The 27,544-nt window shown below is 40.3% G+C and overlaps 1 protein-coding gene across 6 annotated transcripts in view; it reads right to left on the reverse strand.

Annotated features, from left to right (window-relative positions):
- The window catches only part of CTNND2 (catenin delta 2), a 691,690-nt gene that overhangs the window by 173,622 nt on the left and 490,524 nt on the right, over window positions 1-27,544 (reverse strand). For all 6 annotated transcript variants that reach the window (XM_054816775.1, XM_054816773.1, XM_054816771.1 and 3 more), the window contains one exon: window positions 3,378-3,510. In XM_054816775.1, coding sequence (XP_054672750.1) covers window positions 3,378-3,510 — 133 coding nt within the window. The remainder of the gene's footprint in view (window positions 1-3,377; window positions 3,511-27,544) is intronic.

The following is a 27,544-nucleotide window of genomic DNA, read 5'->3' on the forward strand; positions in this document are numbered from 1 at the left end:
CATGAAGGGAAAAAGATCTCTCGTTTCCCTAGCCATACTTCAAATGTTTCTGACTGAATTATTTCTCATAGTTGTCTTCTATAGAGTATTTCTTTTCATGGGGAGGACAGAGGAAGCAAGGGGCAGTGTTCCACACATCAGCCACAGAAATTAAAATATTTTAGAAGAGAAAAACATAATGGTAGAACCATAAAAGGTGTCAGGAATGTCAGAAATGCATATAGTCATAGCTGCTATTCTCTGTCTAAATTTTAGTTGACACTGTTCTACTCAAAAGGAATATAAAGGCCTTTGTCCTACCAAGTATCTGAGGAAGAACTTCATACAAATCCCACTAAACTCTTATGAGAGTAAGACAAGTTTACCACTACTACAAAAACGAAACTTAGAAGATGGAAAGAATGGTAAGGATCAGAGGAAAGATCATTATTCACCTTTTTGGTAGGCAATACTGTATAAATCACGCTTAAAAGAATCAAAGAAAGTATTTCAGGACAGTTATTTCCATAAATTCTGGATAAAATAGCCATTCATTGCAGTGTGACAATTTGATGCTCGTTAGTGATAAAGGTAAATGACTGTTATTTTTTTCTGTCAGATAACTCCAGAGTTGAAACTTTAACAACTGCATTGCATTTCAAATTCAATGCAACTAGTAAATAAACTAAACTGTTGCACAATATTATTCATTCTGTGTGTGTGTGTGTATGTTCAAGTGCATATTACACATTAACACTTAATAAATTACTTAATGAATTCAATTTGCTTTTTCCTCCGTGCCTGCCAGGCGTACAAAATACCAGCAGTTTTCTTAACTTACACATTCTTATATTTTTCCTTTCTCCAGGATTTGAAAGACCACCAAGACAGCTGTCATTTGCTATGCTGAAGCCAGGCATTTGGTAAAAGAGCACAGTTGTCTGTGCTTAGAAACAACTGGAATTTTTCAGCTTTGTAATCTCAAACTTACAACTGGACTTCCAAACTTTGTAATTATTAATTTGACAAGAGGCTGCACGGAAAATGAAAATCAGGATGTGTCCTGGTGCTTCTTTTCCCTGCACCTTGTGTCCAAGCTGGTGCATTTCCCTGTGACCGTGTACGGCAGAACTACCGCTCTGCTCTCCATGAAGAAGGAATTGGATATTAAATGTGGTTGTTCCTAGACGGGGGGGGACTGGCCACAACACACAACTGCAACACATATACTCTGCAGAAGAGTGAATTTTGATATCACGTTCTATTATTTAGGTCTTAGTTCAAGTCATAATTCAGACACATCTTTAACACTTAGCACACGAGTTGTCCCAGGTGGGTTCATCAGCACCACTCACGTTTCTCTGACTGGGCATAAGCCTAGCAAGAATCTGGGATATTTGCTGTGATATCCCCTTATCAAGAGGATTTTGAACTCCTCACACAAAAGGATCATCAAGAAATTCTTATTCAGTGGAGAGCTCAAGCAGATGAGCTTCAGGTAGACCCTGATTCCAACAAACAAACACAGAAACTGTTTAAGTGCTCTGCTGAATCATGGCCTAAACACAACAGGACTTACCATTAAATACTATAGGTTGGTAGATAGATAGATAGATAGATAGACAGACAGACAGACAGACAGATAGATAGATACAGAGATAAAATAGTTTGCTAACGTTGGATGCTCTAGTCTAAAAGCTTCATAAAGCATTAGAAAAGTACACAATACTTCTCATTTTCTGTCTTAGAAAAATCCACAGTACCAGAAGTCTGAAAGCATATTCTCAAGTGGACTGTTTTAAAAAAAAAAAAAAAAAAAAAAGTATTTTAGGCTTGTTTCCAAAGACAGTTTATGTATTACAGAGTGAGGAATATATCAAAACCCTGAATCAAAACAAATGAAGGGGGGAAATCCTCATTTTATCTGTTACCCTTTTTCAGAGAAGCAGCTCAGAGAACTGCCTAGTGCTCTACTGTTTTATATACTTACCTTCGCCCTTCCAGCTTGTGAGCCTGAAGCTTACAAAGGCTGATGTCCTAGTGGGACAAGGTTAGATCAACAACAATCAGTCTTCTTTTTCCCTAAATGGTTAGCAACGAAAAATCAAACCATCTTCTCTCAAATGTGATAGCTACCTAAGGGCTCTCAATCTATGGCTAACAGGAGGAAGCACAGATTGTACACCGAATAAATTGCTCTAATCATTTAACTGCCTTTCTCAGAGATTAATCAATTCTTTTATTGAAAAACTAATTTGTGAATAAGGATGAAAAAAGAGTATGGGGAGAGTGTGCAGTTAAAATTTTCAGCAATACCTGTAACAGAGTTCTCTTTTCCAGTGCACAAACATCCTTCATTTTAACATTCATGTAAATATTTTTTTATTATTAGTTCTAAGATGCCTGCGGTGATGTATGCAACCAGTGCAGTTCTGCCAGTGCCAGCAGACCACATACTTACTTACTCACTCGGCAATTTCCTCAGCGTGAACAAGCCTAGAAGGGAAAGCCGCTATAGCCGGCTAGACCCACGGAGTGGTGTGTGCTGAGGATAATGAAGCGGTAGCAAGCCAACATCACTGCACAGCTCTGACAAATAAGCAATAGCAGATCCAGATCTCAGTTCACCTTTACATACCAGGCTAAAGGATGCCAGTACAGGCACAGATTTATGTGCGCACCGCATGTCCCTGATTAGCAGTATCTCTGAGAGGGCCAGGGGAGGCAGCTGGGGCTGCTAACAGCTTCACTCATTCAATTTTAATTGACTCCTGTGTGTTTGTAAGATCCCTCAGAGCTGCCTGCCTTCTGTTTTAACTTGTGCCAAAAGCTGAACTGGTCCCATTAACCACAGGGAACAAGCACGCAAGAAGTACCGATCAGCTACAGGTACACAACAAAGTCTATATTGCCGTTTGAATTACATTCTAGATACAATCTGCGCTGAATTTCAAGATCATAGACCAACGATCATGGTTCCAGCTGCAAAGCCAGTGAAATTAAACTCTATTCACGCAATTATACATCAAAGCAGGCTTTGATTCAGAATCCTTTTGCTTAATTTTCATCTTCTGTGTTTGTATTTAGTGTCCAAACATTTCTCTTTGAAAATCCTAAGGAAATGCCTGTATGCTTCAGTGGGACCAAGACTAGCTGTTTACTGAACAACTACTGATACAGTGTTTAAATGGTATACAATCAATCAAAATATTCAAATATTATATGCATTTTTTACTTCCTCTAATGGTAACAAATGACTTAAGTGAAAGCTTGAGTAAAATGGGTCCAGACATACATACATGATTTCTTTTGTAACTCTTTTTAAAGCACATATAAATAATTGGTGATGATAAATGGCAGACAGCATCGCTGCTGAAAAAAGGGTTCATAAATCTTACCTCTGCTTTTATTTTATTGTCTCCGAAACAGAGGTGTTGTAAGTAGGCTGCAGCATTGGACTGTACTGAGGGAAACTGATGCTGTAACATCTGTATAACTTCTGGAAGCTCTGGATCTCGCCATCCAAACTCTCTGTGTGAAAACAAACAAGAAAGATTCAACAAAAATTCTGATAGTAGTGGATAAATGTGGCAACAGTTGGGCCAACGAAGAAGACAGACATGTCTAAGTAAAATCTTGATTTTTTCTCCCATTGTATTCAAAGCAAACAAATCAAATATGAAGCTATTTTTCATTTTAAACTGCATTTCTCTGGAAAAAAAAAGGTTATGTAAATATAATTACACTAAATAACTTTATGGAATGCTGAAGTTTCCTAAATAAAAATGGTATATGAAATCTTAATATAAGAAAGAAGATACTGCTCATACCATTATACTTGCCCTATTAGAATTAAAATATAGAGGCTAGAATCAGAACCACAAATGGTTTGCTATGAAATGCTAGTTTGTCAAAAAGTCCTTTTTACTTACTGCACTCTTTATTTTATATAAATTGCTCTTATACAGAAAACAATGACCTATTTTGTCTTTTGGTTTATTTTTTCCAGATACGGTCCATGCTCAGTGTAAAACTATTACACAGTTCTGGCCCAGCTCGAGCTGGGGGGATGGACCAGATGACCTCCAGTGGTCCCTTCCAACCTCAGCCCTGTGATTCTGTAATTTTACAATTATACAACACACACTTATACGTCGGATTACTTTTACATCTTCATTCATACTACTCAATCTAAAGCAGCTAGGCAAATACAAAGACTCGGTCTCCGCACTTTTCTTTAATCCAACAAAGCATGAAACATCATTAGCATCAAATGAAGCAACTGAATCCAAGCGTGTTGAACAACCCTCAGCAGGTATTCTGCAGCTTCCAGAACTGAACTTCAAATCAATCTGTCACTTCAGGTAAATTTTTCCCCTCTGTGTTTAAGGGTAAAATCATTCATGAAGATGGCTTTGGACTTTGTGTCCCAAAAGCCAGACATGCACACAGCCACCCTGCATAAGATACTTAATTCTCACATGCCTTTTCCCTAAGAGCTACTTCTTTTTCTTGCCATATAAATATTTTCACCATCTTCCATCTAATGCTACGCGTACAAGGTAATAGAGGGAAATCAGGGGAAAGAGGTGACATGTGAAAAAGGTTGTAGGTCTTCTGCAGGTTCTCTGTTGCAGTTACCACCATCACCTGGGAGCTCATTTCCAAAAAAACCCACAAAAGCTGTTGCAGAGTCCACCTATAATATTTGAAATAAATATTCCTGATCATTAGTTTCCTTCCCAAATTATGGGGATTCTGCTGCACTGAGGCCACGTGTATGTATGTCACTGGGAGTATTCACCTGCATTTGAGTAATGCTTACAGTAGCTCTGCAGTCTGTCTCAAGTAAAATCAGGCATCTCACACTTAAAGCACAAGAGTTCTGCAAGATGTGTCACTGAAACAAGATTCATTTTACAATAATAATGAATTACTACAGGACAGAGGCATTGTCTGTTCTCTTCTCATATGGGATGTTTGCCACACTGTCATTACAGTTGCATCTTTATGACGATCCAGAATATAAATAGGAGATGTAAAAAAATACACTCAGAATTTCAGTGGCTAATTCTGACAAAATAGGTATAAACTCATGAATATTAGATTTCACATTAAGTGTTTAATACAAAGAAACCATGAAGATGTAATAATAAATCACATATGGACTATTCCAATGAATCTTGCGATGATATAGACTGGTAGAAAGCTTCTACAAGAGAACTTTTGCATATGTTCAGGAAGATATGTTGAAAAGTCAGACAACGTTGTAAAAGGTATTAGGGAAGGCTAGAAACTTCGGCAGCTGAAGATGACAAACACCACATTTTCTATGGATGCCAGCTTACTATGACTCTCTTAACAGGTGAAAAGGAAGTGATTCTTGGTTAAGCACTTATTTCTATTTAAGAATGGGTAGTACAAACCCATAAACAAATCCTAAATTGACAGAGGTGATAGAAACAGTGTTATTTGGTGTGTTAGCTTCCTCTTGTACTTGCTTTCTTACAGTTAACCATGTTAACACGTTAACAGGTTCTTCAAACACAGTAGACCTGCCTCCTATATACATGGCTCTCAACCAACCAGAGGCATCTTCCAGAAAATATTTTGAAACAAAACCCCAACCAACCCACCAATCTTCCTGAAGACAAATGAATTATCCTAGCTCCACTGCTAATTTATTCTCATTTTCAAGCCTAGATGCCAAGTGCAGGTGTTGGTATTTTGGAGAGGATACAAAATACCGGAAAAAAACAGCTTGTATGACAAGACAACATGGAGAAACATTTGAAATGAGTTGTTTTACACCAAATAACTATATTTCAAAGTGCTGGAACTTCTCTCACCAAATTCTCTCCCAAAGGAAATTTCCTCCTTCATAATACGTGTATTACTTGAACAGAAAACAAACAAACCAAAAGCCCGCTAAGTGCAGCAGTACATCATGGTGCCTGACAACCAGCTCAGGTTCTTCTTCCTCTGGTCCTGGAATCCAGACCAGAAGAGGCAATGAGGGGGCAAAAGGAAAATGTCCCTTCATCAAAGGTACAGTTAATTGTTCTGATGAACCTGGTATTTACATATGAAAACAAGGCTATGCCTACTTTTCCCCTCTGATCTCCCAGAAGAAGAGTTAGCCAATAAGTAATGTATGAATACTTGATGGAAATGGTTGTGTGCACATTGGACGTAAGCAGAAAATTAATTCAGAAAAGAAACCCTTCGCACTGAACACTGAGTTTGTCATGTAACCACTTTTAGGAGAGATAATGAACAAAGCAGGGAAAAAAGTTTCAAAATTTAGCCCTAGTATGCACTGTCATTTCAAGCAGATGGTCTCTAAGATGATTATATTTTTAGTAGCTTCTAAATGAAATACGGTTGCTATATAAAACAAACAAAAACTTCTGTCAACAGTGAAGGCTGCTTGAATAATTCTGATAATTTTAGCAGCCTTCAGGGCAAGAAGCACTAGTTTCCAGGGGTTTCAATTTTTCATTTGTTTTATACAAGTCTCTCATAGGTGGCAAGTGAGCTAGAGAAAGAGAGGAATTTTTTTAAGAACAGCAAGCTTGCGGCTCTATTAACAACATTTACTTAAAAAATTTAAATATTGATTTTTTTTAAAATTTAGCTTAATTATGAAAAGTCAGGAAGGCTACTTAATGAAGTCAACTGGCAGAGGTCTTGAGAAGGGAGGAGGACTGGAGTTTCTTGAAGGCAAAGGTACAAAACTGTCTGGAACATTTTGCATAAATGTGGGGGAACTTTCAGGCCACGGCTCCAAGCATACCTTATATGACCACAAACCCCATATTAAATACATATTAAAATAGAGGGCCAAAAACAAAGTAAGAGAAAAAAATCTTGTTGGGAAAGAAGGTATGTTTTACCGGGAGCTGGAATAAACTGGGTTCTACCCAGGAAAGGTAACTGAAATTAGATAGCAAAATATCTTTTACTGCCTACCAAGAAAAAGCAGTAGTAGGGTCAGTACCTGATGAACATAAGGGTCAGATTAAAGAAAGGGAGAAGAACAATGAAAATCAAATCTACCTCCACTTCTGTGAAACATCTGATATTGTGCCACATGGAAATTAGTTAAACTGGCAACATATGAGGATCCAATCCCTAGTAAAATTATAAAGTAGAATTAAGCAAAATTTGAAACTGTAGTGGATATCCTAAACAAACACTAGCTAAGCCTGTGTCCTCTATTAACATCCCCATGCTTACAAGATCTGAGTGAGGTGATCCACACAGATGGTGAAACAAGCCAGAAGGCTGAAGTAATTCTGAGGAGGTGCATGGCATGCAATTTTTGAGAAGGTTATCAAACCGTGTTTGTGTAGTTGATCCAAAAATGAAGAGTAAGCTCGCACCTGTTCATTCAAGATCTTCCGCTATTGCGTCCGTTTCCCTTGGAATACCAACACTAAGCTGCTCAGGTCAGCTAAAGGCTTCTGGTGGTCGTGTGGAGGTTTTCCACACATGAACCACAGCTGTGCAAGAACCTCACAGCTTTGGCTGGAAAGCAGCATTTCCCGTGCACTCCAAATATTCCAGCAGGTTGTAAAGGTGCCTTATTCCTAGGAAGCACCCTCATCTGAGAAGACTGACCAAAGCATGCCAAGGTGTTCCACCTTCTTTCTTTGATGGAAACTGTGCTCTAGGAATGTAGGGTTGGTCTCATTTTGAATCCTGCAGAAGGTTTTAGCTTGAAGTGGTGACTAAGGCAGATGTTGCATGGATTACAGCAGGCTACTGTTCCAGAGGTGGAAGAGGACCCAAAGGGGAACGCTGAATTATATGTGAGCTGGCAATATGTATGCCTAGACTATCACAATAGGCTTCATTTTATCTGTGAACAACTGAAGAGAATCAACAAGGAGCTGGACATGAGCCACAACAACTCTCAAATTGAGCAGCAGAAGCAGTAGCACCCAGAAATCCAGGCTGACTTGAATACAGCTCCTGCCGTCCTATCGCATGTCAGAAAGTAAAGGAGATGCAGGCTTAAGGGAGATAGTAACACAGCTGAGTGCACTGGCTACGCGGGATCAGCTAAAGGTGCGCCTGAATACAGAGTAAGTACCACATCTAGATATTTGCTTGAATTATGCCAGAATTTTCTTTTTCTGCTACTGCAAGTGCTGATGACACACAGAAAAGCAAAACCAAGATTCCCGTTACATCTATATCCGCACTGATTTTAAAAAGGCTACAGCAGAAGTTTTAAAAGCAGAGGTCTCCAGTTGGTAACTAAGGATACCGATCGATTCTACGCAGCACTGGAGAAGCAGGTGTGATGGCTCTCTCTACTCTCATCCATTGGTCACGGTGAATCTCACGAGAGCTTGGGTTCTTATATCTGATTTACATTATTAGAGCAGATCACATCTGATCAAGCAGTTGGCACAGACAAGCACTGACACCCGGAGCTATTCCCGTCTCAGCAGCATTCCCCAAAGGCAGCGCTCTGAAGACGCCTGCTATAAAGAGCCATATGCTTGACAAAGACTGAACCACCACCAAGCGTTTATCAAAGAAAAGAGAATGCACAATTTTTAGATATATTTATTACAAAACTGTATGTTTAAACCAGACTTGTCAGCATGCGCCTGCCTGTCCTAATACGCATGCGTATGTGTGAGACAGTCCTAGACTGGTGAAAGAGAGGTTTTCATATATGAAGTGGTCCTCAAAGGGAAAGACAATACAATCTGATAATCTTTCTTAGATTTCTAACTCATATACATTGTGGCATTGCTAATGTCAGTCTATAAGACTTTTTACTGAACTTATGCCCACAGATAGATACTCTTCTTTTTGCCCCTCTCCCCTTCCCTGTTTCCTCCCCCCAGCCCCCCTGTTCAAGAAATAAAACCTGAAAATCTCTTTTGCCTCTTTTCTGAAAGGAGAGCTGTGAGAATGATTTTCTGGTAGTACTAGGAAAAAAAACCCTACATGTAGCTCAGGATCAAACACGAGGAGAACAAATCAAGAGCCAAGAGAAGATCAAAGAAAGAACTACCTCCCATGTTTAAAGGGAGGAATTTACTTCTATTAAAATACTTGGAAGGGAATATACCAGTACTACAGGAATCTCTCTCTAAGGACTTCATCTCAGTACATTTAAAAAGAGCAAACACAAGATGTTAAACGTAATTAGTAAAAAAAAATCAAAAATACCTAAACACAATCCACACATAAGGATTGTGATATAAGGAGGAACAAGCCATCTAACAGCTTATTCCCTCATTTTCTTTCTGTGATTCTATGACAGCTGGGCAAACAAAAGCGAATGCGTACTTATTACAATTAATTTATTGGGAGTTTAATTTGAAGTATTTCCTTGAAGTATTTTCCCTTTTTTCAAACATACTTCACCATATGAAGCACATACATATATACAGATTGTCATCCTGGTCTGAATGACCTGCTACAGTTTAAGAGGAGGTAGAACTACTATATTTGCTTTGAAAATGTAACACATGAATATTGGGTATCTTTAGCATACAGTTTTAGGAAATAAAACACAGAGATGTCAATCTGTGTTCCACTCATCTCAGAAAACCCTCAAAACCCTTCACCACGTTGTCTTCTCTAGTCAGACTTGGCCAAACAAGTGTACAACAAGCAACTGATCACCTTCATCTTCAGCCCCGCGCTGATATGAACAACATATTTATGCACAAGATGCAGTAACAGCAGGTTTGGGCCTAATACAAACCCCTTAAGGCAGCAATGGACCCTTATCAGCAGAGAGCTCCCTGTAATTCTGTTTTCTCCTCTCAAAGAAGATAAACCAAATGCAGACTACTGGAAAAGTTAGGAACAAAGTAATCTGACATAGTTTAGGCTAAATTGGAAGCAGCAGAAGTAAGGACAGAGAAAAGGCACCATAGATGTATCTTCTCTGAGTAAAAATCTAAGTTGTAATGAAACAAAGAAATGCATCTATGTTATTGTTTCTTCCAACCTGAAAACTGCAGCCTGCGTGGGGTGCTCCGTATGACTGATGCAAATGCATCCAGTGTCATGCAATCAGAGTAAATGTAAACATCGCACCAAACCTGCAACCCTTGCAGCTCACAAATCTTCGCTATTTTTTTCTTCCGCTAATGGAGTTGCTAACACTTTCTCAAGAGCTGCTATCGTTAGAGCAGTGTGCTTGCCAAAAGGCTTTGTAACATTAAAAAATGATTGCAATACCCTCTTCATTGCTGAGTTGCCGTTTTTTTTTAATACATGCACAACTGTAAATTTAATTTGCAGGCAAAAAATTATACAAATGGTACAAATGGAATCAGAAAGAGGGTGAAGCATTTCACTACAGAGTCTAATGACACTTGAGATATGGGAAAAGTTGATTTCAGATCTTGTCAGCACTTGAGCAGGCAAACATCAGAAAGACATGCTTGGCCCAACAGTTACTGATTTTCATTTGAGTGACACACCAGATCTATTTACCCAGGTATACTGTGACCTATTAGTACAGACGGTGTTAGGATACTATTTGCCATACCTGGACCCACTTTACCGGATCAACAATTTCACTGATGCAAATGGGCAACACTTTGCATTCTGGCAGTGCACCATTTAAATATTTAAGTGTATAATACATGAGCAATTAACAACGTTTGATTGCACTTCAACATATACTTTATTTTCAGTTAAGCATGCAGCTTACGTCTTTCCTAGATTTCAGATTTAGCACAGCTGAATGTAAAACAGCTGTACAAACATGTGGCAATCATGCCAAAAACCTGGACGCTGCTCTCGGGTTATGACATTTTCCTTGCTTTACACTTTCACGTGGCCTAAACCAGAACCACCATGCAGCAGTGCTTATATGGATTCATCATAAATGTGTTTTTTACAAGGTATTTGGGTCTGCTAATGAGGTGCAGAGGAGAATGTGCTGTGGCAGGTGCACAGGATTCCCGCCCAGCTCTGCCAAGCAGCAACGGAGATGCTCAGCATGTCCCAGGTCTTTAACAGAACCATAAACCTGAGGTCTCAGGGCTAATCCAGCACTTGAAAAAATCACCTCTCTGATACAGCAAAAGGCTAAAACTGATTTGTACAATGGCAAATATACCCTCCTGCCGTTCTGCCTTTGTATCCTTTATATGGTCTCGGATCAGGCATCACTTTTCTGATTTTACATTACTACCTGTGATTTAGATTTTAAAATAAGAAAACCAGAGGAAGGAGCTTGTGAAGAGGCAAGGTGAGAACTACTTCAACAGAACAAAAATGGTCTGGAGCTGAACTGTCTGTACGTTTTCATCTTAAGAGGAAAATATTTTAAAGATGATACAGTTCAGTAAAGATTATCTAATGGTGCTGGCCCACGTGGTACTATTTACAGCTCTAGGTTACTGCCTCCAATACAAACCCATGACATTCAGAGGTGTAAGTATTATCTGCTCAACACTACCCCGATTTCATTTACAAATGTCTTTTTAATTGACATATATTTATGAACCTTTATGAAATAATCTTTCACACTATCACTACTGACCTATAAATATGTAATTCCCTCGCTCCCAGTGAGGGAGCTTTTAAGAAAAAAGTTGGCTGAGTGCTGAGGAAGCCATACCCTGCTATAGCTGGTATAAAGTTCTCTCTCCTCTAGACTGTGGGGTTGCGAGCAGAGAAAAATTAGGGACTGCAGTGCTTTAGGATATCTTTAATTTTGCCATTTGTACTATTTGGTTTGTTTAATGGTTTGTTATTGTGGTGGGTTTTTTGGTGGTGGTTGTTTTTTTTTTTTTTTAAGAAAGTGGCATTCATCTTTTGAGGCTGTTGAGCTGAAACAGTCTTGAAAATCTTGTTTTATCTCTTCCTCTGCAGGCATTTGCATATACACAGACTGTTTCTGCAAAGGTGAGTAAGAGGCGAATTAGGTAAGCTATCAAGATGACTTCAAGCTGCCTAATTTATCTTCTTTCTCCCTGCAACGCATAACATTTTTCTGACCCCCTACTACAGAAGGGTCTTACACTTAATACATTGCAGCTGTGAAAATATGCCAAGTTAACCCTTCCCTGAGAGACCAGCTTATGCTTCCTTCTCTCTGTATACAGGAGTTCACACTTCAACAGGGAAGATTTCAGGAGATTGTGAAATGTTGCTCAGCAGCAGAACAGCTGTTACAGATGTGGATACGCGTTCCTCATAGATCAGAAAGGTGGAAACGTAGACAGGAGATTAAAACAGTAGACAGACCTAAGGGATTCCAGCCTTGGCTGTGTCACTGACTTACTTTGTCAGACACAGTCATTCACTTTAATGTCTTTCTCCGAGGTTTGATAGATTCTCTGTCTCTGGAGACCTGTAAATCAATATTGTCTCCTTTTCTAGAACTAGTGTTCCCATTCAGAGGATCTTAAACCTTCCTGTATTTCAACAACAGAAGAAAAAAGCTTTTGAGATCCTGCTCCCACCTGGCCATGGAGAAATGTATGCTTTCCAAAGAACAAATGTTACTCCACGAAACTCTGATTTTCCTAGGGAAACAGGAGGAGCACTTTAGAGAAGATACTTATTTTCTTTCCACACACACATTAAGACACCTAATCATTGCAGCTATAAGAAAAAAAAAAAAACAAAAAAGCAGGAGCAATTTAGCATTAGCCTAACCGCACCAACGTTAACAATTCAAACCATGCTCATCTGCAGGAAAGGAAGCTGGTGCACTCAATACTCCCTGAAAGCCTCGGAGCATCCACATTATTATTTGAAAGAACCACCACCACAAGAGTACCCAAAAGGTTTTGGGGCACTCCACTTTTCTCCAGCCTGAGCCTTTAATGCCATGTTATTAAGCACAATGAGTTTCACGATAACAGACGTGACAACACATGGATCCTCTCTCCCCGTTGCTCTCTCTGCTTGATCGAGCTTCTGGCCGCAGCAGATCTCCCAAGTCACAGGGCAGTGAAAGGAGAACTGCTTCTACCCTTCACCAGCAGGGAGGATGGAAACTCAAGCTTTTTCAGGTTTGGGGATATAAAAAAGCAATGAAACTGGATGTTTCCCTCCTAACTGCAAATAAAAAGAATGGGCAGATCGCCATCTGGGTAACCTTCAGACTGCAATGGGGAAGGAGGGAGCATTACAACCAGAAACTGGGTGTTCTCTATGTGTGCAAATAGCAGGCAATAGGAAACGCCAACAGTGCATACAGTTTAGCACAAGCTGCAGAAATACTTTTTACAGCTGGGGTGGGGGCAAGGAAAGGGTGTCCATCTGAAGTATTGGAAAGTATTAATCATAAATATCTTGTGCTATCTCATTCCTTAGTGATTGCTCCATCAAGTGCATTATTGGCGTACTTTGTCACTGCATGGCAGCATCACCTTATCTCCACACATACATGCCAAGGCATCGTTCTTACCTATCTAACACTTTGCAGCACTCCCTGTCTTTCTGAGCACAGTAAACTCTTCAAAACAGACAATCTTTTGATGCTTAAATAATGAATATTAAACAATAAAACTTAAGGTGACTCAAAATACCATACAAATTGATAAGCCCCAGAATTTTCCCTGAAACACTCAAAACACCAAGTCTGGAAAGCCAAGTGAAAAACCCACATAAATTTCTAATACTGAATTAAAAAAAAATCAAACAACAAACAGTTCTCATTTTCTTGTTTTAGAACTGGACTGCTCTTCAATCTTGTAGTGAAGCAGAGGAACTAATTCTGTTCATTAAACCTGCAAGCTGTACAATTCTATAAATGCACTTGAATTTGATCTTCTTGTCAAAGGGATGCAGACTAATGGCTTTTCTTTGCTGCCTTTATTTCAGTTTCCATTAAATGTGAAAAAAACTGGTCTCCTGCATGCTAGCTTCATGTATCTCAATGTACAGCCACCAAAACAATGTAATAATGCAAGATATACTTGACACTCAGTGTCCTGGTTTTAGCTGAGAGGGTTGATTTTCTTCATAGTAGCTAGTGTGAGGATATGTTTTGGATTTGTGCTGGAGACAGTGTTGATAATATAGAGATGTTTTTGTTCTATGGACTTATTGTTGAGCAGTGTTTACACAGGGCCAAGGCCTTTTCTGCTTCTTGCACTGCCCTGCCAGCGGGATGGCTGGGAGTGCACAAGAAGTTGGGAGGAGACAGACAGGACAGGTGACCCAAACTGACCAAAGGGATATTCCATACCATATGACGTCATGCTCAGTTTATAAGGAGCTTGGGGGGAAGAGAAGGGGGGGGCGGCGGCGTTCGGAGTGATGGCGTTTGTCTTCCCAAGTAACCGTTACGCGTGACAGGGCCCTGCTTCCCTGGAGATGGCTGAACACCTGCCTGCCCATGGGGAGTGGTGAATGAATTCCTTGCTTTGCTTTGCTTGTGCGCGCGGCTTTTGCTTTACCTATTAAAATGTCTTTATCTCAACCCACGAGTTTTCTCACTTTAACTTTTCCAATTCTCTCCCCCATCCCGATGGGGGGGGAGCGAGTGAGCGGCTGCGTGGTGCTTAGCTGCCGGCTGGGGTAAAACCACGACACTCAGGAAACAGAAAATTCGTAGGATCAATAACAGAAGAGTCAAATTGTTAAAAAATTGCTCAAATTGAAAGGTGTTGGATGGAAGGAAAAATATCCACCAGTAATGAGTCGTGACACTCAAATACTATTGCTACTTCCCATCACATGCCTTTCATCTACTTCAAAGCATGGTAGAAATTGTAGGGAACTCTCCCAATGCAGTACATAGATATCATCATCTTCATCTCAGGCATGGGTAAAGAGAGACAGCGCTTACATGCCTCTCTCACAGGGGAAAAATAAAAAAAGCTGGCAAAAGTTAGAAGAGCCACTACTAAACCCTCAGCCCTAGTTTTCAACTCTCTGAACTGAATACACTGATTCACTGTTAGCTGACTGCAAAAGATTTTCAAGAATATAAAAATGCAGAGGATCTGGATGGTATATCAGGGGAGTGTAGGACAACAGGAGACCTTCTGGGCCATCAAAGCCAATCTCTGACTGCAAGTCTCCTGCTATTTAGCACGAATGCTGCAGCACACATTGCTCAAGCTAAACATGGCCTCGTGTAGGGAGATTTTAATCAATCTCAGATTTTGTTGACCCTAACAACAGTTTCAGTTTTGTGTTGGGTTTGCGTGGCAAGGTTTTGGTAGCAGGGGGGGCTACAGGGGTGGCTTCTGTGAGAAGCTGCTAGAAGCTCCCCCTGTGTCTGATTGATAGAGCCAATGCCAGCCGGCCAAGGCCAAGCCAATCAGCGCCTCTGTGATAACATATTTAAGAAGAAGAAAAACACTTAGAGAGAGAGAGCTTTTGCAGCCAGAGAGAGGAGTGAGAAGATGTAAGAAACTCTGCAGACACCAAGGTCAGTGCAGATGGAGGGGGAGGAGGAGCTCCAGGCGCCGGAGCAGAGATCCCCCTGCAGCCCGTGGTGAAGACCATGGTGAAGCAGGCTGTCCCCCTGCAGCCCATGGAGGAAGGATGAGGGGGTGTAGAGATTCCCCCTGCAGCCCGTGGAGGACCCCACGCCAGAGCAGGTGGAGGCACCTGAAGGAGGCTGCGGCCCATGGGAAGCCCACGCTGGAGCAAGTTCCAGGCCGGACTGGTGGACCCGTGAAGAGGGGAGCCCACGCCAGGGCAGGTTTGCTGGCAGGACTTGTGACCCCGTGGGGGACCCCACGCTGGAGCAGTTTGCTCCTGAAGGTCTGCACCCCGTGAGAGGGACTCCATGCTGGAGCAGGGGAACGATGAGAGGAGTTTATAAATGGGAAAAAAAAAAAAGGAGAATTGTCATACATCTCCATTCAGAAGGGGTGCGCTTTTTTTTTTGTTGTTTCTAACAGGATATTTCAACCTTGTCCTATTCTACTCAAAGCACCAACAAACGTAATATGTATCCCACTTTTCAGAGTGCTAAATCAGAAAACAAGGCTGTACTTCGGCACTTGCAAGGGGAAGTAAATGGAGAAATGATGGTTTCTAGCTGGGTATCTAGCATGGTAACATCTCTGTTCTCTGTTTGGGCCACAGGATAACCCAGAGAGTCTCCACAATGACACAAAAGCCAGAAGAATGACGAGCTTGTCTACAGACAGATACGCCCAACAGAAAGTACTACCAGTGCTCTGCACCACCAGGGAAATCCACAACCCTCATCTGCCGTGCCAGCAACAAAACCAGACCAAGAAAAGCCTGTCTTACCTAAAAAACATATTGCAAAAGCTGACTGAGAGAAGAATTACTTTACATGGACAATATTCAGAGTTCAATGCAAAAGTAGGCTGTAGATTTTAAATAAACGTAAAATAGACATCTCACATGTATAATTGATAGTTTTACCTCAGTAAAATGTAACTCACAGAAAAACATCCTTTGAACGGGGAAAACCAGCTCCTCTCTTAGTTGCCATCCTATCAGGTTACACCTGGGACACGACTTTTCTATCCTTTACAAAAAGAATAAGGCTGCACACTGTTCTGCACAGCACTTCTGCAGAAATGTTTCTAGCTGAACTGTGAACTGCTGTACATATCTAATAAATCCACTGCAGAAAATAATCACGCTATTGATTCAGGACAATTGCCCTTATTAACGAATGAGAGAAATACTGCCAAGGACCTGTCATTTAGAAATAAGAATCAATATCTTAAAAAGGTCTTTGAAACTTGAATATATTGAGGGGAAAATATGTGCCATAACCTATCAAAAATCTTTCCTCAGCCTGTGGAAGTACAGCTACCTACAGAAGAAGGAGGAGTTACTTGTATGGAACTTAGTTGCTAGTTGTATCGTACTTATTGCCATACAACAAGTTCTGGGTGGGATTTTTCATCTGATATACTGAATTACAGTGCCCATCACCGTAACTGATCCAAGAGTTCAGCTGGTGTGTGATGCCCTGCAATATATTCTGCCAACTGCAAAAAGTACAGACTCTGAATTGCACCTTTCCCTTGTCCATCTCAGAGCTAATTCCTTTTCAGACTTTAGGCAACCTTTTTGCCTCCATCTTTCCTTGTTCAAGCTGAAAGGACAACGCCACTCCCCCCGACTTTGAAACTGTCCTCTATGTGCTCAGCTGACAACATCGACTCCAGCTATAAAAACATACAGTATTTACAACCAATAGCTCTAACATGAATGATTGCCTCAGACTTCAGCGACCGAGCTCACATCATGGTTACATACAACTAAGCAACTGGTATCATAGTTGTTTATAAAATAGACTTCCAATATGTTTCTAATTAAAAGTAGTTTAAACCATGGTTAAAGACTTCAGCATTGATTCTGCTGTATGTCCAAGTCATGTAGTATGTGTACCCTGTATCACTCTATTCGCTTTTGAGTAGATTATCACTTAAGAAATCAGATTTTGCTCTGAAACGCTTCCAGAAATGAATAGTGGGTTCATTTTCTAGAGTGATGAAAACTGTAAGGACAGGTGGTGCCAGTCACCTCTATCAACCCTCATTCACAGACACCGAACGCATTCTGATAACCATTTATTTCCTTCCCTCTCCTCCCCTGGGATACACTCAGATCAAGGGCTGGACAGCATAACCCGTTCCATGGAAGACACGAGCATGATTGCACCAAACAGACGCAAGAGCTCTCTGTCTAGGCTGGCATCCAACCGCCTGTCATGCATGATACAGAAGAAACCTTTGATTTTTTTTTTTCCTTTCCCTTTCCTTTACTTTTTTAATAGCCACTAGTCTCTGCAAGCAGAAAAAATACGTTTCTTACACATCCTTAATTTTACATTTTTGATTATCTTAGGACAAATATGTATGATTTTGAAATTCATATTTCAAATTGCTGCAGCAAATTTCAAAGTCAACTTCAAACACAACAAACTTCACAGATTTTCAGCTGTGGTGTTTGCACAAGGGGAGGTAGGGAGTGGGAAAAATCTGAGATTTTTTTAGGTCTGTGTCATTGCTCACTGTTCATAAGTTTTCTTCTAATGGCAAATATGAAGTCACATAGGAGCCAGTGTCCTTGATATAACTTGATAAAAATGAAACTGATACGCAGTCTCATTAAAACTCAGTGTGGAAAAGCCACGGAACTGTTCTGCAACAGAGGATATTATACCAGGCATTATTTATTTATTAATGGAAAAATCACTATATAGGCTATTGAAATATTTTTTTTTCCTTTTCATAAAAATATCTTGCTCTTCTATGTTTTTTTCATTTGAGCATAAAGAAAGGTGATCATACAGCAAAGCTCTCTAGGCTACATTGCAGATGAAGTTCAGAGCACACCACACAGCAGTTTGAAATTGCATTTTTTAACCACTACTTTAATTTACACTGGAGTGTCTTTCACTCCGAAGTCCATGGAAGAAATATTATGCTCACAGGTGGCTTATAAAGAATTTCTATCTATGAATTTACACGCACAAATCAAATTACTATATTAGATTTCCCCAGAAGCTGATACTAATTTACATCAAGGAGGATGTTCTGCAGCCGCCTTTTCACACTCATGAATGTCTGAGACACACAGCAAACATGAGTATTTTTGGAACATACAAAATGCCATGTTTGTTGGCAAACTCCTCAAGACTTTCAGTCTTTCAGATGGAGGTCAAATAATTCTGCGCTCTTTGGTTTTCAGTACTTTATTGTGACTATGCACCTGCAATATTGTAAGTGGTATTTAGTGTATATGTGGCTGGTGTGTAAGTGCGTGCTTAGCTCTTTCCTCCCTTAAAACATACTAAACACAAATTTCAGCTTGATGACAAACATACAAACTAAAGTCAGATATGCACAGCAAGTAAATTCTCTACCTTCATTTCCTACACCATGAGATCCAAAATATTTTACTTTTTGCGGAAAGCACAAGACACCCTGATGTTGTAATCACTTTAGTATGAATTACAGATATATAACTGTCAAACTGGCAACCATACATTTTACTTGTACAATATATATTTTAAGTAGAAATAAAGTATGTTAATTAGCTACTTGTGTCCATTGTAATTTCAGAATAGGAAAACCGAGAAAAATTCAGCAAAACAATAATTAAAGCGAGATTCAGAGTACGCTTCCCATTGGCTTTGCGATATATTCATTGCTCAAGCTTTTGTATAACTGATTACATCTTTTTTTTAAACTTCTACAAGTAAATAGCAAAACTAATTAGCTGCACACTATTAAGTTAATGCACATTTATCTACAACAATTCAATTCTGACTGTGAAATAATCTTTCTAGCCCATAATTACACTCCAGCTTAATTAGCATAATTTCCACAGCACATTCTTTAATAAAGAAGCTGACATAAGGGTTGGTCTTAAATACCAAGGATATTCTAGACAAGTAGAAAAAGGGAGAGAGGCAGTACTGCATTAAACACCTATTATATTATCAAGATAGTACACGTAAAACAGAATAGGAACTCAATACTATCTGAACTATAACAAGCATCTGAAGATGCTTTCGCAGAAGATAAGCAAAAAAGGGCTTGAGATGTCCCTCAGCCACATCACTAGAAGTGATCCCACGACCTTCGCAACTCCTTCATCCCGTGTCACTGCATCTCATCCCCCTCACCAAGGGCAGCCAGCAGATTACTCATTATCCCATTCAGTGTATTAGTTTCCTTCAAAAAGAAAATGCGCATGGTCTTGCATCTGTTACATTACTTTAAGCATGGGTAGTTAATTCCCACTGAAGAATCACTGCAGGTGAAAAGACAGGATCGGTCTCCAGGGTTGTTTAGTCTTTTGTTTCCTGGTGAGGATTTAGCAGCAAGAATCCCAGTTAATAGCAACCAGGCCTCTTATGGACACTTTATTCCCTGGTCCTTGGGCTGACACCACCAAACTAGTTTTCTACGGGCCAAGGTGGACAACATGTATTTGGAGATATGTGGACAACATCACCTGAGTACTGCAATGCTTGATACGAAGGACAAGTTTTGGAGGAAAGGCTCTGCCTCCCCTCAGCAACCCTCTGACTCAGCTTGTTCTTCTCCTGCCTAAGCCTGCGATGCGTTGGGTGTCAGCGTGTATCAGGTTTATATGTCTGAGCCATGAAACGTAACCTCTACCGCAACACAGACAGCCACGTGAAGAACTAAAATGAAAAATGTACTTGCTTGTGTCTTCATCTAACTGTTTCTAAATACTGGTAGTTTAAAATGAACTGTTAGCTGAAGTGCTCTTGGATTCTGTGAAGGATTTTGACTAAATATATGCTGTTGGTAATGATGTTCTTGTACTCTTCCATAGTTACTAATGGTATAAAGATAATTTCACCTGGGAAGATTACCATTTATTATGTGAGATAATGAAAGACATTGAGTAAGATTTTCAAAATCACCAAGGTGGTTTAAAGCCAAAGTCCTATTTTCATGTAACCTCATAAAGGATTTTAATTTAATCAGGTTTCCAAAATGCCTAAGACTCTCCTGAAAATGTAGACTTCAGCTTTTAAATCACATAGGCACTTTTAATAACTTTACTCGCTCTAATTAACTTTTTATTTTGAGGTTAGTACTATTAAGCAAGACCAGGACCAACATGATCTCTGCATGCTAATCAGCCACTGACTCCTGTGGCCGAAATGTAACATGTGAGGAGATGTCCTACAAATTCAACATAAATTCAGAGTAACGGAAACTGATAAATCAGTTATTGGCAGAAAACAAACTGGCAATACCTATTTCAACTTGCTGCTTTCTTAGCAGTATGTACAACTAGGCAAACTCTGCTTGATTAGAATTTAAGATAAGGAAATACATCATAAATGAGGTTATAAATTAACTTTTATTTTTATTCAGACATATAAATGATGCATCAACTACTGTCTCCAGACTCTATAAGCACAGCCAGCTCAAGAGGTTTCAAAAGCACAAGGAAAACTGAAGAAGATGCCCCAGGAAGCTGCCCTGCTGCTCATTCTGCCTTCCCCCCGGGAGTGATGCAATCCGATTTTGAGGCAACCCCCCCGTTAGCAGAAGCGGGGGGAGAGGCAGCGAGGCCACGGCTAACTAGTTCCCCACCTGTGAAACCTGTTTGGCGTTGCAGCCCAGGGCTGCCTAGGAGGATGCTCTCGGGACAGGCATCTTGTTGCCTGTTCCAACCAGCACCAGGCAGCTCTGCTTGTGGCCACAGCTTTGCAGCTCCCATCAGTTTGCAACACAAACCCAACAGCAGCTCAGCCTTTTGTTTAAAGCCACACCTTGAACTGGAGTTAAACGGGTCAGAAATTAAAAGCTAGCTTGTCAGAAGCCAAGTAATAACCTTTTGTAGAAGGTTGACTTTTCTTGTTATAGTTAAGACCACAAGCAATAAAATTAGTCATAATTTCCAAGAGACTTTAATTACCTTTTCTAATATAATTTCATTTTTGCTGTCTGTTTAAAATCAGGTTATCTAAAAAAAAACCAACCCAAAACTAAGGTAACCGAGATTATCAAAAGATGTTAATGATTTTGGCTGCCAAACTACACAGGCCTGGCTGTAAATGAGTCTCCTTTGTCAAACTGTGCACCCAAAATTAGTGCCTCTAAAATTACTAGCCAATTTTGAAAATCTTGGTCTGCTATGTTTGTCTCGTTCTTTCTTCTTGACAGCTATTCAGCTCTGCCAATTTTTCCTTCCAGAGCATCAGAGCACTGAGAAGAGAAGAAAGAAATTCAGCTTCAGCCTTCAGTCCTGCAGCTTTGAGTCAGAAGATAAAGAGTTATGGCTTGAAGACATGAGATAAAAGCAAAGCAATATACTCACATCCACAAACTCAATGAATTAAACTAAGAAAAAAACACTGTAGGTCAGGCAGAGATCATGCAGAGTAAGCACAGCAAGAGACAAGGAAATGGGAGGCATGAATGTATTGTTATCTTTTCCATGTCATTTCAACTCTCTATACATCTGTTTTGCTACCTATAAAAAAGACCCTTCTGAAACGCTCTTCCAAAAGATTTTTTTCCAAAAAAAAGACTTTTTTTCCAAAAGATTTTTGAGAGCTTGCTGTAAAAATCACTAAGTCCAGGGCAAAATATTATTACCAGTGCTGCCACAGAGGTGCAGAGTAGTCACTGAGACTTGGATGGTTTTAAAGAGGGTGAAGATCGAAGACAAAAGAACCATCAGGAGGCAGATTATTGACTACAATTTGTTAAGCAAGCACTGTGCAAAAAGAAAATGAGAGAAGCCTAGTAAAAGGCAATTCGTTTCACATGCCTAAAGAGGTTCTGGTTTTCATTTACGTTGTCAGGTGTTTTTCTCTTGGCCTAAAAATTGAATTTTCTTGCAATAGGTTCCTCACATCCCAGTACTGAGAACTGACGCTGACTGGAGAATATATACACAATACATATATAAAGACAGAGAGAGAGGCATAAAAAAATTCCCTCAGTTTACTAATAATAATCCCAGTGCATGGAGCTGCACAATTGGTCAATCACAAATACTCACTGAGGATAGCACTTAAGAAAATGACACCTTAAGCCAGAATTTTACCCGTTCTCTTACCAAGACGTCAATAAAATACGTGAATGCCTCTCACAGCTGAACACTTGGGAAGGTTTCATGACTGTTTTAGCAAGTTAGAGTTGCTCTTGGTTTTTAATGTGATAATGGAATGACTCATCAATACTGAGATGTCAAAAGGAAGACTCATCTGCTTGAAAAGTTGGGGTTTACGTTACATGTTCTCAAGAGCAATTTTATGTCAAATCTTGAATGGGTCTGGGATGTGCAAACAGTATGGCTGAGTATTTATCTGATACCACTCACCAGACTCACCAATACCTATCAGCCTTTATCATCACCTATTCAGCTGTCTCAATTGTTTACCAACTGGTAAACATCTAAATACTACTCCCACCATCTTCCATCAAAACACTTTCACCATCCACTACAACCAGGTAAGAAACATTTCTAGAGAATGCTGCTAGCCTTGGCATCAATTTCTTTCTGGGTCAAAAAGGGATAACATTTTGAACTGTTAAAACTGCAGTTAACATGATTGCTGAGCACTAGATTTACTTTTCAGACATTTTAATTTTTATACTGAAGCCACATACTTACATGGCATGTTTTATTCTATTTTAAGTGATAACAAAATTAAATTATCAGAATTTCTTTTTTAATTGAAATTCATTGCCGCATATTTTATTAATTGCAATTTATGTGTCAGAGTTTGATGTTGCATTTTGTCTAACGTACTTTATTCATAAATGGTATCTACAACTGTACAAGGCACAGCATCAGACTCTCAGGGGCCTGGTCATAAGGAAAGTACAATGCAAATGAGGGAGAACCAGTATGTACTTGTGTTGGGTTTGCGTGGCAAGGTTTTGGTAGCGGGGGGGCTACAGGGGTGGCTTCTGTGAGAAGCTGCTAGAAGCTCCCCCTGTGTCTGACAGAGCCAATGCCAGCCGGCTCCAAGACGGGCCCGCCGCTGGCCAAGGCCAAGCCAATCAGCGCCTCTGTGATAACATATTTAAGAAGAAGAAAAACACTTAGAGAGAGAGAGCTTTTGCAGCCAGAGAGAGGAGTGAGAAGATGTAAGAAACTCTGCAGACACCAAGGTCAGTGCAGATGGAGGGGGAGGAGGAGCTCCAGGCGCCGGAGCAGAGATCCCCCTGCAGCCCGTGGTGAAGACCATGGTGAAGCAGGCTGTCCCCCTGCAGCCCATGGAGGAAGGATGAGGGGGTGTAGAGATTCCACCTGCAGCCCGTGGAGGACCCCACGCCGGAGCAGGTGGAGGCACCTGAAGGAGGCTGCGGACCGTGGGAAGCCCACGCTGGAGCAAGTTCCAGGCCGGACCGGTGGACCCGTGAAGAGGGGAGCCCACGCCAGGGCAGGTTTGCTGGCAGGACTTGTGACCCCGTGGGGGACCCCACGCTGGAGCAGTTTGCTCCTGAAGGTCTGCACCCCGTGAGAGGGACTCCATGCTGGAGCAGGGGAACGATGAGAGGAGTCCTCCCCCTGAGGATGAAGAAGCGGCAGAAACACCATGAGATGAACTGACCGTAACCCCCACTCCCCGTCCCCCTGTGCCGCTGAGGGGGAGGAGGTTGAAGCCGGGAGTGAAGTTGAGCCCGGGAAGATGGGAGGGGTGGGGGGAAGTGTTTTAAGAGTTGATTTTATTTTCTCATTCCTCTACTCTCTTTTGCCTAGTAATAAATTAGATGAATTCCCTCTCTAAGTTTGGTCTGTTTTGCTCGTGACGATAATTACTGAGTGATCTCTCCCTGTCCTTATCTCGACCTACAAGCATTTCGTTACGCTTTTTCTCCCCTGTTTAGTGAATGAGGGGAGTGAGAGAGCGGCTCTGGTGGGCACCTGGCCCCCAGCCAGGCTTAACCCACCACAGTACTTTTCTGTTATCCTGAAGAAGACTTTTAAGAGTTGGAGATCAAATATGCTGAATGCCTATTTCATGAGTAATTAACTGATCCTGGAAGGAGGACCCAAGTTTGGTAGAAGTGCTCTGGGGTATCGATCAAGAAGTAACACTTCTTATCGATCAAGAAGTAACTGAATTAATCAAGCTATTTTCGATCTTGTTTTATTCACAGTTCTGGTAAGTAATCATTAAGAACACATTTATTACCACATTAAACCTTCTCCTATGTCTTTCCAAGGCTATCTTCAGTTGACCATAAAACTCATGAGCCAAGCAATGTTTCCCTAACTTTAAGAGTTTATTGACATACTGCAGGCCTATCTTCTTCCTGCCTTCTACGCATTTCAGAGTAAAGATTTTAAGGAAAAACTGCTCGAAAAGGCATAATGTGAGGTCAAGTTATGAGCCCTGAACATTTAAAACATACCCACTGCCTGTTTTTTTCATGGATAGCCAAATGCCCATGATCTCCATGTATGACTGGACTAATTGACAGGTAGTTCCCCACACATCAAAGTGTTAAATTGAAGAACTATACCATAGCTTACTGTGATGATTCAGCATAATCTAAACAGTCCAAAGCTGCATTTGAACTGAGGAGAAGGCAACACTCAGATAAATTATTATCCATGAATGCCACATGCCATGTGAAGCCCAGAGGAGAAGTCAGCCAGGAGCCTGCCCAAGCTGCTGAACGTTGCTCTGGAAGGAAACCTGCATCTGCCCACCCAGACCACGACTGGAACTGGATCAGGGGTGTCCAGCCCTTAGAGGTGCACTGACCGAAGTAGCTGCTGAAATGATCAGAGCAGTTTTAGCCAATCCCACTTTGTAGAGATAACAGCTCATGAAATTTGAGAGCGCAATGAAATTGCTCTTTAACAAAAAAAGCTAAAAAAGGGCATGGCATCCACAACTAGGTAACACCAAAGCTGCAGAATGTCACATCTCTCCCTCTATGCTACAACCTTCAGAGGTTTTCTAGAATCATATAAAAATCTTGAGACATTTTTAATGTTTGTAATGAAATCCCAGAAATTAAAAATCCATAAGAATTCAAACGCTTCCTAGAGCTGTAATGGAGGCAGAGTACTAAGTAATAATTATGAATATTTTCATGTGATCTGTTTTGAACCATACTGTATAATGATGTTTCAAGGCTCACTATTGCTGAAACTCAGATGGGACGTCAGAAGTAAGACCATCCAGCACACAACTGAGTGACAATGAGAGTGAAACAGCTTAAGAAACCTTACGGTTCTCTGTAAGATGTGAGATTCATTTGGCAGTGCCGGAAGCTAAGGACTAGCCGAAGGACTACACGGAAATATTAAATAATGACTTGCTTTCTGTAAAGACTCCATGTAAGGTATATTCAGAGCAAGTTGGCCTTCAAGTATCTGTTGATACCCAAATTCCCATTTCAAAGGTGGGTATAGACATGGTAAGCAGACAAAAAAACCCCCAGCTATTCTCCCTTCCCCAAATGAAAACAAAAAACTTCTGTAACTATCTGCTCTAAGAACATTCCTACCATTGGTAGATGAAAGGACATGGAAAAGGTAGCAAACCATTTATGCAGAGCAGGGAGTTACCAGATTTTAATTCCGTAAAATCCAGTGGGAGAAGTAGCAATTATCTGCAGAACACTGCAGTCCTGGGACAGCTTTCTGAACCTTGGCAGAGGATGCCAAGGCAGTACCAGCAGCTCCTAAGACACAAGAAAGTGGTGCCATAAAACGTCCCCAAGGAGCACTGAAATGTTCAATCAGCCTGGAAAATGTGTGCTGCATGAAGTTTTCTTCAGTTAATCACTAGGATTTCTACATTTCCCTATAAACTTGTACTCTACTTTTTTGTCTTTAAACAGAACATTCACTTTCCATATAGAAGGTCTGCCACTGCTTTTATTTCGGCAAAGGACGTGAAAGGAGCAGAGATGAATTTTCTTCTCCTTTAAATAGCGATCTATCTTAGGTACAGATACAGAAAACCTTACAAGTTACAGACACTTTATTTTCTTTCAAATATCTCTCCACGCACACTGAAACCAACAATTAATACTGCTAAATTTTGTGGAAATATCAGTATACTAGAAGATAATAAGGTCCAGCTGTCTAGTCAGGCACAGAAATAGGGGGAAAAAATACAGCATCACCAGCTTTACCATCAATTAGCTTTAAAAAAGCACAAACCTGTACACTGGAGGTTAAGTGAAACAAGAACAAAACCAAAAGATGTCTTTCTGCATCAGTCAACTGGACCCTGAAGATCTGAAGTTTTTCTAACATATATTGAACATGCCTTTTCTATTTTATGGGAAAAATAGTTGTAAAAACATTTATTTTAGGTTATATATGACGCTGATGTTCAAATACTTTTCACATTTTTAAGCTAATTCAAGAACAGAGAGTTGTCTGAAGTGGATGAAAAACTAGCATCTAAGGCATAACAACCTTTACGTTTCTAAACACAGCAGTTTAAACAGTATCTTTGCAACAGGAAGGACGTCAAACTGCTACCACCCTTGCACAGAGGAGCCGAGTCCGTGCCAAGCATTCTAACACGCACTGCTGACACCCGGGAACAAGAGACCTGTGTCCTGCTTCACAAAACAATTGAGTTGAGGACAGCCAGTTTTTGGAAGGATAACATGGCTTTGCATTTGCAATATTTACTCGAGAGTATTCTGAATTTGGAATTATATCAACTGCCTGTTGCTGATACAGCACATGCTTACGTGAGTTTTCTTCTCTCACTAATAAAACAAGAGGGACAGTATATGCCATTAACATGTCTATATCCAAATTTTTCTTTCAGACTGTACATACGTGGCTGTGACCATGAATTCAAATCAGATTTAAGACACTTGCATAGGGAGCTATTTAGCTCTTAAATGTTTCTTAGCCCTGGCCATATATGAAGCAAAAATGCAAACGTTTACATTTCTTGGTAATAAAATGAAAAGTCTTCCCATTACTTTTCTGGTTTCTTTCTCACTGTAGTAGAAATAATATGCAAAATTGATACAATTAATACTTTAGTTCTTAAGAAAAAAAACTAGTAAGATTTTTAAAAACACTGTCATTAAGTATAGCACAGAATATATCAACATGCTTTTATCTGAATCGGTTTCAGTCAGTTGCAGTACGGTAACCACTGAACCCAGCA

Source organism: Grus americana, chromosome 2 (genome assembly GCF_028858705.1).
Source record: "Grus americana isolate bGruAme1 chromosome 2, bGruAme1.mat, whole genome shotgun sequence".
Classification (NCBI taxonomy): domain Eukaryota; kingdom Metazoa; phylum Chordata; class Aves; order Gruiformes; family Gruidae; genus Grus; species Grus americana.